The sequence below is a fragment of the Sorex fumeus genome, unplaced genomic scaffold (assembly GCF_029834395.1).
Source record: "Sorex fumeus unplaced genomic scaffold, SorFum_2.1 ptg000044l, whole genome shotgun sequence".
NCBI classification, from domain to species: Eukaryota; Metazoa; Chordata; class Mammalia; order Eulipotyphla; family Soricidae; genus Sorex; species Sorex fumeus.
In genome coordinates, this window is record NW_026606101.1 from 40,860,310 (window position 1) to 40,872,608 (window position 12,299).

The 12,299-nt window shown below is 41.8% G+C and overlaps 1 protein-coding gene across 7 annotated transcripts in view; it reads left to right on the forward strand.

Annotated features, from left to right (window-relative positions):
* KIZ (kizuna centrosomal protein) overlaps positions 1–12,299 on the forward strand; it is a 203,066-nt gene that overhangs the window by 76,417 nt on the left and 114,350 nt on the right. For 4 of the 7 annotated variants that reach the window (XM_056121686.1, XM_056121688.1, XM_056121685.1 and 1 more), the window contains one exon: positions 5,248–5,410. The exons of the other annotated variants lie outside the window; for them this stretch is intronic. In XM_056121686.1, the coding sequence (XP_055977661.1) occupies positions 5,248–5,410 (163 nt within the window). The remainder of the gene's footprint in view (positions 1–5,247; positions 5,411–12,299) is intronic. 7 annotated transcript variants of the gene reach the window in all.

Genomic DNA, 12,299 nt, shown 5'->3' on the forward strand with positions numbered 1-12,299 from the left:
TATTTTATAAAGACATTAAAATTCTATTTTTGTAACTTTGAAATGTGTGGAATCTACAAATAATTATGCCATACAAAATGAGCAGTATAGTTATATATTTTTTATACCCAATATCTATATTATTTTGTTAGAAATCATTATTGGGGCCAGAGTGATAATATAGTGATAATAATTGCCTTACACAGGGCCAACCTGGGAGCCTTGCTAGGAATGATCCCTACGAGTACAGTGGGTGTGCCTCCCCTGTGTTTTTTTTTGTTTCTTCTGTTTATTTTATTTTATTATTATTATTATTATTATTATTTGCTTTTTGGGTCTCACCCAGTGATGCTCAGGGGTTACTCCTGGCTCATGCACTCAGGAATTGCTCCTGGCGGTGCTCAGGTGACCATATGGGGTGCTGGGAATCAAACCTGTGTTAGCCATGTTGGCTGCAGTGCAAGGCAAACGCCCTACCCGCTGTGCTATCGCTTCAGCCCCTCTTCTGTTTATTTTTATTGAGGTAGCAATGTTTTTAATGTTTCAGGAGATTGTTTTTTTTTTCCCCTTAGTCTGTTTGAGGATTAATACCTAAAAAAATCATAATGTTACACTAATTTATCAATTTTGAGTCTTTAAAGAAAAATCTCCGAGATCTCCAAGCCTACTCGGATTGGAGTCGAGCATCCTCCACCCAGATCCTCCAAATTCCAGTAGGCAGGGGTCACACCCACCACCTGGCCCCCTGGCGCCATGTAATCCCATCAACGACCAAGACTCAGAGACTATAAAATCCAGCTCCCGTACGAGACCAGTGCAGTCTCCTGCCCCTGTGCCTGGCTGTTCCTCGCCGGGGTCCTTTGGAGGGGAGCGGGTTGAGCTTTCCTCCCCGCCCCGACCAGGGCTCCGGCAGCCGAAGATCTCCAGGACCAGCCACCACCATGCTGAGACCACTCTCCGCACACATGAAGGTACTGGCAGAGGGACAAAGCCACGCGGGTTCCGGGGCCGAGATCTCCAAGCCTACTCGGATTGGAGTCCAGCATCCTCCACCCAGATCCTCCAAATTCCAGTAGGCGGGGGTCACACCCACCACCTGGCCCCCTGGTGCCGTGTAATCCCATCAACGGCCAAGACTCAGAGACTATAAAATCCAGCTCCCGGAACCGCGTATCAGGACATCTTTTTATGACATCTTATTATCTCATTCCTACTTTGGACAAACTTGCAGGCTATGGAATGTAGCCTGCCCACAGGGCAGAGTCTGGCAAACTCCCCATGGCGTACCAAATATGCCAAATACTGGTAACAATGATGGGTCTCATTCTCCTAAAGAGCCTTGAATATAATCTCAGGACTAGGATGAAAGAGACGTTACTGGGGCCTGCTCGAGGCAATCGACGAATAACAGGATGATGAATGAATGAATGAATGAATGAAAGAAAAATAGATGAACTTTGCTTTTTTCTCTCCATGTCTTTTTTTTTTTTTCCTGTCACAGACATAGTCATTTAAGATTAGGTTTTTAGTCCCAAACCTAAATGGTAGAGCCTCTCTGACATAAGAATTCATGGTGAAGTAGAGGCAGCTGGTGATAATCTCTTCTTCCAGTTCCATTTTCTTGATAACTTTTATAATCTTCTCAGTAGTTTTGCATTTATTGTGTGTGAATGTTCTGTGTGACATTGATTAAAGTCTTACTCCCAGGGGCAGGGTTCTGGCTAATGTGGTAGAACATAGACCAGGTATGTGCAAGGCCCTTGTATCTCTGCCTCCTTGAGGACAAAGGCCCCCAAAGTAAAGCCACGTAAATTTTTGTTCCGAAGGATAAATGTGACCCTCCAATCAAGACAAAAATAGAAAATTATTAGCGTAAGAAGAGTTTCTTAAAAAACTAAAAATTATTGGCTTAGGGATAACACTTAAGATGTGTTGTTTATATATTTTTAGCATCTTCAGTACCATTGCAAATTTTTTTTTTTTGCTTTTTGGGTCACATCTAACGTTCCACAGGGGTTACTCCTGGTTCATACACTCAGGAATTATACCTGGCCATGCTCGGGGCACCATATGGGATGCTGGGAAGCTGGGACTCGAACCTGGGTCAGGCCACGTGCAAGGCAAACACCCTACCCGCTGTGCTATCACTCCAGCCCCGCAAATTTTCTTTTGAAAATGCAGTGTTTTTTTTTATTATTTTAAACTTATTTTTGCTTGATGAAATGTTAAATAATCTTCCACCAATAGACTGCATGCCAGGTATTCTTTATAATTTAAGCACTTGTGAAGAAGAAAGCACTAGAATTAGCAGTGTTGGTTCTGTGAACAGAGTGGACTATACAGCATGAGCTACCCCTTGGTCTTTCTATAATAACTTAAGTGAGAGTCTAAAGATTTTCATCACAATTTAAATAGAGGCACACCCCATGTAGTATAATACAATATTATAATAATATGCTGTTTTGTGTCTGAGATTGATTTGGGGTTTAGTGAAAACTTCTTTAGTGTTTTAACTAATTTTTTTGGGGGGGTCACAAATGACAGTGCCCAGGACCTACTCCTGGCTAAGTGCTTGAGGATCACGTATGGCAGGGCTCAGAGGACCATGCAGCACTAGGGATGAAATATGAATCCAGAGCGTACACTCTTTCGATAGTTTATTTTACTCTATTTTATTTTTATTGTTTTTGGGGGGATTCACTAGGCAGTGTGTAAGTACTGTTTTTGCTTCTGTGTTCAGGAGTAACTTCTGGTGTTGTTTGGGCGACCATGTGAAGTGATGGGATCAAACAAGGGTTGGCTGCATGCAAGGCAATTGCCCTATGTACTACCTATGTAACTCTTAGTATTTTAAGTGTTAAAATTTCTTAATATTCATGGATTTTGATTTATGGTTTGATATGTCTTGAACAGGTAGTTTGAAATTGTCTGTCATATAAAAGAATGATAATGGGCTGTTAATATGAACATGGCCACATAGATGCTGCTCTTGAAATCACTTTTAATTTCCAGAAAGAAATCCAGATAAAGGGGGTATGGTGCCGCTAGTAGGTCATTCTGTACTTGTGAGGCGAGTGCATCAGCAGCCTGATGGCACCATCAGACTTTCAGATACCCCAAAATTGCTGCTGTGCCTTTGGCCAGACCCCAAAAACTTGGGGCAAAGTTTACCAAGAAAGTAAATGGCCAGAAGCTAGGTATGTGGGAGACATACCCACAAACCACCTCCGGCTCAGCTATATAATTGGAGGCATGGCCTCTTTGGTTCTTGATCGAACTGCTTAACGGCCATAATCCCAGAGACTCAGAAATGAATCTCAGAACCCAAAGGCTTTTGGCAGAAATGCATCCTGTTCCTGCAGTAGGTTACTGGCACTGGGCCACTCCAGGTGGGAATAGGTTTCATGCCTTGGCCTGTTCCTCATGGCGGCCTGGTGACCACCATCCTCCAGAGGTCACTGGACAGTCAGGTTTGGGCCTGCAGTGATGAGACACGCGGGGTCTCACCAGATGGGGGTGGGGCCAGCCCTTTCCTCCCCATCCCAGCAAGACCCCGAGTCACCTCCTACAAATGGCCTCTCTGGCTCCTGATCAAGCTAATTAACGGCCATGATCCCAGAGACTCAGAAACAAATCTCAAAACTCAGCGGCTTTTGGCAGAAATGCACCTGGACCATATACAAGGTGGCCACCGGCTCAGAGCTTGTTGGAAAGCCAGGTATGAGCCGGCAGTGATGGGGCAGCTGCAGTCTCATGGGAAGGGGGTTGGTACTGACTTGTCCTTCATGCCCTACCAAGGTCATGACTTTCCCCCAACAAGCGGCTCTCTGGCACGGCCGTGGCTCTAGAGGCAAAAGGACTCCAGAGCCCGGCAGCTTGCGGCAAAAAAGTGAATGGACCATGTGTTAAACTTCGGCGCCATGCCTCCCCAAGAGGGAAAGGGTGTTGCTCCCTTCCGCCTTTTCCCCCTCCCGGCAGCAAGGTGGCCGCTGCCTCAGAGCTTATAGGAAAGCCATGTATGAGCCGGCAGTGACGGGGCAACTGCAATCTCTTGGGAAGGGAGGCGGTACCGGCTTGTCCTTCATGCCCCCCACAAGTGGCTCTCTGGCACAGCCATAACACCAGACCCACAGAAACCAATCTCATAATTATCTGGCTCTTTGCAGAAATCCAAAATTGCACGGCCACTATTGCGGCCATGCCAGATTATATGATTCTCATAACCAGTTATAGAAAACAAAGTATTTCACAATGCCTTTTCAGCAATTCTGATTGTTGGGAAGGAAATTCTAAACAATAATGGTGCATCTTATGTCGAAATAATGAATGTAATCAATGTAGAGAAGAGTTAAGTGGAAATCATCTGCCTCACAGGCATTGGGAGGGCTGGGAGGGGGGGTATATTGAGGTTCTTGGTGGTGAAAAATGAGTACTGGTGAAGGGAGAGGTGTTTGATTATTGTGTGACCAAGACTTAAACCTGAAAGCTGAGTAACTTTTTCCACAGTGATTCAATAAATAAATATAAGAAGAAAAAAAATAAATAAAATTCTGAAAGAAAGTAAGGTGGAATTCATGCCCAATTCAATCAGCTAGTCAGTGGCTGAATAAATAGCAGTACTCCTACATAAATAAATAAATAAATAAATAAATAAATAAATAAAATCCAGATAAATCTTTAAAAGGTGAATGTTATACTGTGATCTTTGTGATCTTGTGTACATTTCTCAGGAGACTTGTGCCTAGATATACCTTAGTGATGTTGTATTTATTTCCTTTTAAAATATATATATATATATAAAGATATAGTCCATATATGGGTTGGAGCAATAGCACAGCGGGTAGGGCATTTGCCCTGGCCGACCCAGGTTCTATTGCTCCGCCCCTCTCGGAGCCCAGCAAGCTACTGAGAGTATCTCGCCCCCACAGCAAAGCCTGGCAAGCTACCTGTGACGTATTTGGTATGTCAAACACAGTAACAAGTGCCACAATGGAGACGTTACTGGGCCTGCTTGAGCAAATTGATGAGCAACAGAGGACAGTGACATTTATATATACATATATACATATATATATATATATACATATATATATACATACATATACACACACACATATGTGTGTGTATGTAAAAGATATTGTGTAAAAGATCTTTGTGTAAAAAATCTTAGAATATATAGTCTCAGGAAATATTTCATTATGTTTCCCCGCTCTTTAGATATATTATTACTTGATTACTTGATTACTTAAGTCTACTTTTTCTTTTTAGAGTTAAACTGAAATATGTTAAACTGAAAAAATACCTGAAGGAAATATGTGAATCCGAAAAGAAGGCTCATATTCGAAATCAAGAGTATTTGAGGCATTTGGAACAAGTTGAAGCTCACATTGGAAGATTTACCACAAATGAAGAAAAGCTTCTAAAATTGAAGGTGACATCATTTTTTCTTTTGAGAATATGGTTCAGTGAGAGAACTTGACCTTCATGTATATGAGATGCTGCGTTCAGTCCCTAACACTGCAACAATCTGTGTGTTTTTCAGGCTTTTTTAAAAATTAAAATTGGAAACAGTGAGTTTCAGATCAACGTTGGTCATTAATGTTTAGTTGTTTATAAGATTAACTTACATTTTTCACTGAGAATTATCATACAGCTCAATTTTGACCCAACAACAACAAAATGGAATTTTCTCAGAGTCCTACTTTTTTTTTATTATTTATTTTTTATTAGTGAAACACCATGAGGTGCAGTTGTAGACTTACAAATTTTTGTGCTTGGGTTTCAGTAATACAATGATTGAGTACGCATCCCTCCACCAGTGCCCGTTCCCCACCTCCAATGCTCACTGCATCCCTCCCGCCCCCCAATCCCCCCATCTCACCCCACCCCACCCCTATGGCAGGGCATTCCCTTTGGTTGTCGTTCTCCTTTTGGGTGCTGTGGTTTGCAAAAAAGGCATTGAGTGGCATTCATGTTCAGTCTATAGTCTACTTTCAGCGTGCATCTCTCATCCTGGGAGGATCCTCTCAACACCCTTTACTTGGTGCTCCCCTCTCTATCCTGCCTTCTCCCCCAGCATGTGCGGCAGACCTCCAAGCCATGGAGTGAACCTCCTGGTACTTATCTCGGCTATTCTTGGGTATTAATCTCCCAATTTGTTACTTTATATTCCCCAGATGAATGCAATCTTTCTATGTCTGTCCTTCTCTTTCTGACTCTTTTCGCTTAGTATGATACTTTCCATGTTACTACATTTACTTGTATGTAAATTTCATGACTTCATCAGATTCCTACTTTCATTCATAAATTCGTAGAATATCTATACCTTGGCACACTACACAGAGTATTAGCTTTAACACTCGCCATCACTCGCCAGTACCTGGCTTATCACCTTACTCTTGCAGTTTATTGGCTACATGACTGAATTTGAGCATTAGGACTCCTTATAGTGACTGTTTTCGTCTTTAGAGGATCTTCTTTGTGTGGTCTCAGCTCCTCTGTTCTGCTCAGGCAGAGGCTGAGGAAAGACTGTGAGTATAGAATTGACACTTCAGGACTTTGCTTTTATGGTTCTCAGCAGTGTGGTCCTCTCCCATTCAGGCATCCCATTCCTTCTGCTTCACAGATAATACCTAGTGTACAGGGCCAGGCCTTTCCCCTCACCATTATGCTGTTCAGGGATCAGTTGCACACGGTTATAGAAAGAGTTGGCTCCCTCTCTCCCTTCCTTCTTTCCCTTCCACCCTTTATTGTAAAACTTTCTGCTGTGGTCTGAATGTTTTTCTCCCTCACACCAGGAGTTCATAGTTTGTAATCCCTCAAACATGAAGCTTAGGTGGGGGCCTTTGGCAGGTTATGTCATAAATATGGAATTCTTATAAATAGGACCAGTGTCTTATGAAGGTATAAGCCCTGAGAGCCACTGGGTGTGGCCCCCAAACTACCCAAATCAAAACCAAACAAAAATGAAATAGACCAAGTGAAGACTTAACCCAAATTATTTTTTAGTGTGTGTGTATATGTGTGTGTGTGTGTGTGTGTGTATGTCTTCACTGACACTGAGGATAAAGTCTGCAGAAATAGTAATTTTTAACAAAAAGGAGTCTCCTTCATTATATAACCTTTGGTAGCATCCAAATTGCTTTCAGTAAATTTCAGTAAATGATTTTGTGAGAGTAGACTCACTTTATATTTAAAAAAAAACATTAAAATGAGCTAAAAACATTTTAAGAAACATTTCCCAACTGATCTTATGAATTGTAATACTTTGTTAGGGGACAACAATTTTTTTTTTTTTTTGCTTTTTGGGTCACACCGGCGATGCACAGGGGTTATTCCTCGCTCATGCACTCAGGAATTACTCCTGGCGGTGCTCGGGGGACCATATGGGATGCTGGGAATCGAACCCGGGTTGGCTGCGTGCAAGGCAAACACCCTACCCGCTGTGCCATCGCTCCAGCCCCAGGAACAACAATTTTTAGGACTTAAAGGATATTGATTGACTGGTCAAGTTTTGAAAATATAGCATTGTGGTTATATTGCTTCTCAGTTAGAGGTCAGATGAACTTATCTGAAGAATGTGAATGTCAGTATTAATAGTGCTGTGAATTATAATCCTCTCTCCCTCTAGCTGTCTCTCAATCCCAGTACCACTAAGTTTTGTAGTATGGCCTGGTTAGTCAGTTTTCTTTGGCTACTGCTGTTGTCTCAAGTTGCGTTTTCCTGAAGTGAATTCTGATGCAGGATTCAAATGAAGATATTTTATTTGGGAACTAAGTTACTTCAGTAGACAAGTCGGAAGGTGAGATAGGGAAGGACTGGTAGCCGTAACAAGAGGTATTGTTATACCAGGTATCACAGTCTTAATCCCACAGGGAGACACTGGCAAATGATTCATAGCATTTGGAATAAACAAACACTGACTTCAGTGTGCCACCAATAGGGCTGAGGGCTGGTAGTAGAGTTTCAAATGGCTCTGGGTTTGCTCAGCATCTCAAACCAGTATTCTCCCTGGAACATAGGCATTTGCTTGCTCGCTTTTTATACTCTGGGGAAGCCTGTGTTCTCTCTTGAACATGTAATGCTCTCTTTCTTTCCCTGCAGATTATTCTAAGTATATTTGTTCAAAAAAAAAAACTATCTTGCTTCACTAAAATAATAATCCTGTGAGTGAAACAGCTTTCCCAGGAGCACAGAGAATGGAGTATGGAATTGAGGAGTACCCAGAAAGTTCCAGGCACATATTTGGAACTTTATTTGCCAGTGTCTGTTTTAGTCTCCCATTTCAAGTGCCAAACATGAGACTGGCATGTTAGGATATTCACATACAAGCCCAAGTAGAGGGATTCTCCTCTGATCCTGTCTCTTCTTTTGCCTGAAATCATTGAGTGCTTGCTCAACTTTTTTCAGCATAAAGTCCAGAAGCTGGTTTTTGCCTGCTTATACCTAAAGCTTTATTTATATGGCAACTCTGCGCACATCCATAAATGCACGTGCAGACACACACACACACACACACACACACACACACACACACACACACATCCTTTTTCTCTGCCTCTCACATAAATACACAAACATGTGCACATTTTTTTTTGTTTTGTTTTTCTTTTTGGGTCACACTCAGCGATGCTCAGGGGTTACTCCTGGCTCTGCACTCAGGAATTACTGGTGGTGCTCAGGGGACCATATGGGATGCTGGCATTCGAACCCGGGTTGGCCGCGTGCAAGGCAAACGCCCTATCCGCTGTGCTATCGCTCCAGCCCCATGTGCACATATTTTGTTCCGTGCCTGCCTCCTTTCACCTTTTCCTTCAGTCCCCATATATTTTTCTCTTTCTGCTCTTCCTCTTTCCCCATCCCTACATCCCCTCAACCCATTCCTTTCTGTTCTCTATCGCTATCAATTTATTTACAAAATCTTTATCTCCCATGTATATGCATGCTTTTTACACACAAACACTCATTCATTTACATTCATTCACAGAATCTTGAGTACTTTGTATTTCCTTGAAAGTCCACATTATCTCCACTGTTATTCAACTGGAAGGCCTCTCATCTCTGTTCACCCTATACCTATATCATAATTTTCTTTGTAAGATCTTGATTGATGGACCAGAGAGATAGCTCTTTGGACTGAGCACATGCTTTGCATGTAAGGAAGCCTGGGTTTAATCCCTGAACTATCACGTCCCCCAGGTACCACCAGGAGTTATCCCTGAGTACCAAGATATGAGTAACTCCTGAATATCTGGGTGTTGCCCCAAAAATAAACAAACTTAGTTCATGGGGAAAAATTCTTCTGAACAGTTTCTTGGAGGCCAGCATTATCTTGATATGAAAACTAGGCAGAGACATCATTGGAAAAGAAAATTGTAAACCAGGATTCCTGATGAACATATAAATGCAAAGATCCTCAAAAAAACTTAGCAAAACAAGTTCAGTAATACATTAAAAAGATCATACACTATTATCAAATGGAATTTATTCTAGGGATGAATCATGGTAGGAAAAACACAGGAACAACTGAAAAAAGAAGGGGCTTTATAAGTGATGGAGCAGCTTAAGCTGGGAACCCATGCTCACAACTGCTCTATACACTCTCAAAAAGCCTCACTGTGAGTGAATTTATTCCTGGACCGAGTGGCCATCACAATATCTCATATCTCACACCACTAATATTCCAAGAGTAGAGAACCACATTTGATGGGATTTAGAATAGAAGGCAACCAATCTTAGGGGAAAACATATTTTTACATAAATATATATATATACACATACACAACACACACATAAGCACACAAGGCTCAACCTTTAACAGCATGTTAGTAATCTCTTATAGAAGGGCTTAATGGCTCCTAGGTGAAATACAACAATCTTTACACAATTTCCTCTAAGAAACCTTTTTTGGATCTTTTTCAGTGAGTTATTCATAACAACAATACAAAATATTTCAGTTCTGCTTTGGGGCAGAGATTGGGGTTCGGGATGGAAAACTTTGCGATATGGTGGTGGGAAAGTGTAATGGTGGTGGGATTGGTGTTCTTATGTTAAATGTAATCAAATATTGTGAACTACTTTATAAAAATAAATTTAAAAAATTAAAATATATATTTACTTTAAATATGTTTAAAATGTGCTCCTGGGCTTGCTTTCTTAAGCCCTTGCCCTTCCTGAATATGTATCTTTTCTTGTTTGCTTTTTATATTCATTATTTAAAATAAATTATTAATGTGAACAAAATATTAATGAAATATTAATTTGATTATACTTATTTATAATGTAGATATAACAGTGTTTTAAATTAATTTTAATATCATAGTCACGATCATCCTGTTGTTCGTCACTTTCCTGGAGCAGGCCCCAGTAACGTCTCCTTCTTCCTAGCCCTGAGATTTTAAAAGAGCCATATTTAATGCTCTTTCAGGGCTAGGAGAATGAGACCTATCATTGTTACTGGTATTTGGCATATTGAATACGACATGGGAGGTTTGCCAGACTCTGCCGTGTGGGCAGGATACTTTCGGTAGCCTGCTGGGTTCTCCAAAGTAAAAACGAGATAATAAGATGTTGCGCGACCATAAATGCGCTTCTGGGAGCTGGGTTTTATAGTCTCTGGGTCTTGGCCAATGACGGGACCACCTGGCGCCAGCAGCAGCTGGTGGGTGTAACGCCTACTTACTGGAAGGTGGGGGATCTGGGTGGAGAAGACCCATTCCAATCCAAGCAGGCTTGGATATCTCAGCCCCGGGACCTGCATGCCTGAGTTCCTCTGCCAGTTCCTTCATGCATGAGGCTTGTCTGGATGTGTGGAGAGTGGTCTCAGCATGGCTGTGGCTGGTTCTGGAGGTCTTTGGCTGCTGGGGCTCTGCTCAGGGCGGGGAGGGAAACTCAACCCGCCCTCCTCCAAGGGGCCCCGGTGAGGACAGCCAGGCACTGGGGCAGGATGCTCTGCACTGTTCTCTTCAGGGACCTGGGTTTTATAGTCTCTGGGTCTTGGCCGTTGACAGGACCACCTGGCACCAGCGGCAGCTGGTAGGTGTAATGCCTACCTACTGGAAGATGGGGGGGATCTGGGTGGAGAAGGCCCAGTCTCGATCTGAGCAGGCTTGGAGATCTCAGCCCCGGGACCCGCATGCCTGGGTTCCTCTGCCAGAGCCGACAGAGGAATGTTAATATATTCATTGTAATATTAATAGGTAAGAATTTATATGGTAATAGTATTTGTAAATATAATTATGATTATGCTTAATTTATTAAGTAGCACTGTAGCACTGTTCACTGTCCTCCCATTGTTCATTGATTTGCTTGAGCGGGCACCAGTAACGTCTCCATTATGAGACTTGTTAACTGCTTTTGGCATATTGAATATGTCACAGGTAGTTTGCCAGGCTTTACCATGCAGGCGAGATAGTCTCAGTAGCTTTCCAGGCTCTCTGAGAGGGATGGAGGAATCGAAGCCAAGTTGGCTGTGTGCAAGGCAAATGCCCTACCTGCTGTGCTATTGCTCCAACCCAAGATAAGTAGTTATTAAATATAGTAAGTGTAAAATTAAATATAATTAAATTACATATTTTATACTCATTATGTTTCTATAACTTAATATTATAATCAAATTCTAACAAAAGCAAATGTTAGTCAAAATCAAATAGTCTTCCTATTAAAGACTATTTCTCAGATCTTGTTGCCTTTGGTCACTTGTTATTTTCACAACTTGTTTTATTTGTTCTGGTTCTTTATATCCCAGGTATGAGAGAAATAATTCTGTGTCTGTTCCTGTCTTTCTGATTTACTTCTCTCAGCATGATACTTTCCAGGTCCCTCCACAGAGCAGCAAAATGAATGCCTATGCTACCTAAAGCATGGTAGAGATTCAGTGCAATTCCCCTCAAAATTCCCATGACATTCTTCAAAGATATAGAATATATACTGCTAAAATACTTATGGAGCCAAGCCAGAGCAGTTCAGAGGAAGGTATTGCATTTCCCAACTTTATGCCATAAACTATAGTAACCAAAGAGTTTGGTACTGGAATAAAATCAAACTCAGACTAATGAAATAGATTGTGGTCCCTGGAGTAAATCTTCAGCTATGTGGACAGTTAATCTTGGACAAAGGTGCCTAGAGCATAAAGTGATGGAAGGAAAGCCTCTTCAGCAAGTGGTGGTGGGAAAATTAGTTATATGCAGAGAATAAAACTGGGCCACCCTTACCTCATACATACACAAAAATTCATTCAGAATGCATTAAATGTCTCAGTGTTAGACTTGAACAAATAAAATAGACCTAAAAACAACAGACTGAGATCTTCCTGATGTTGA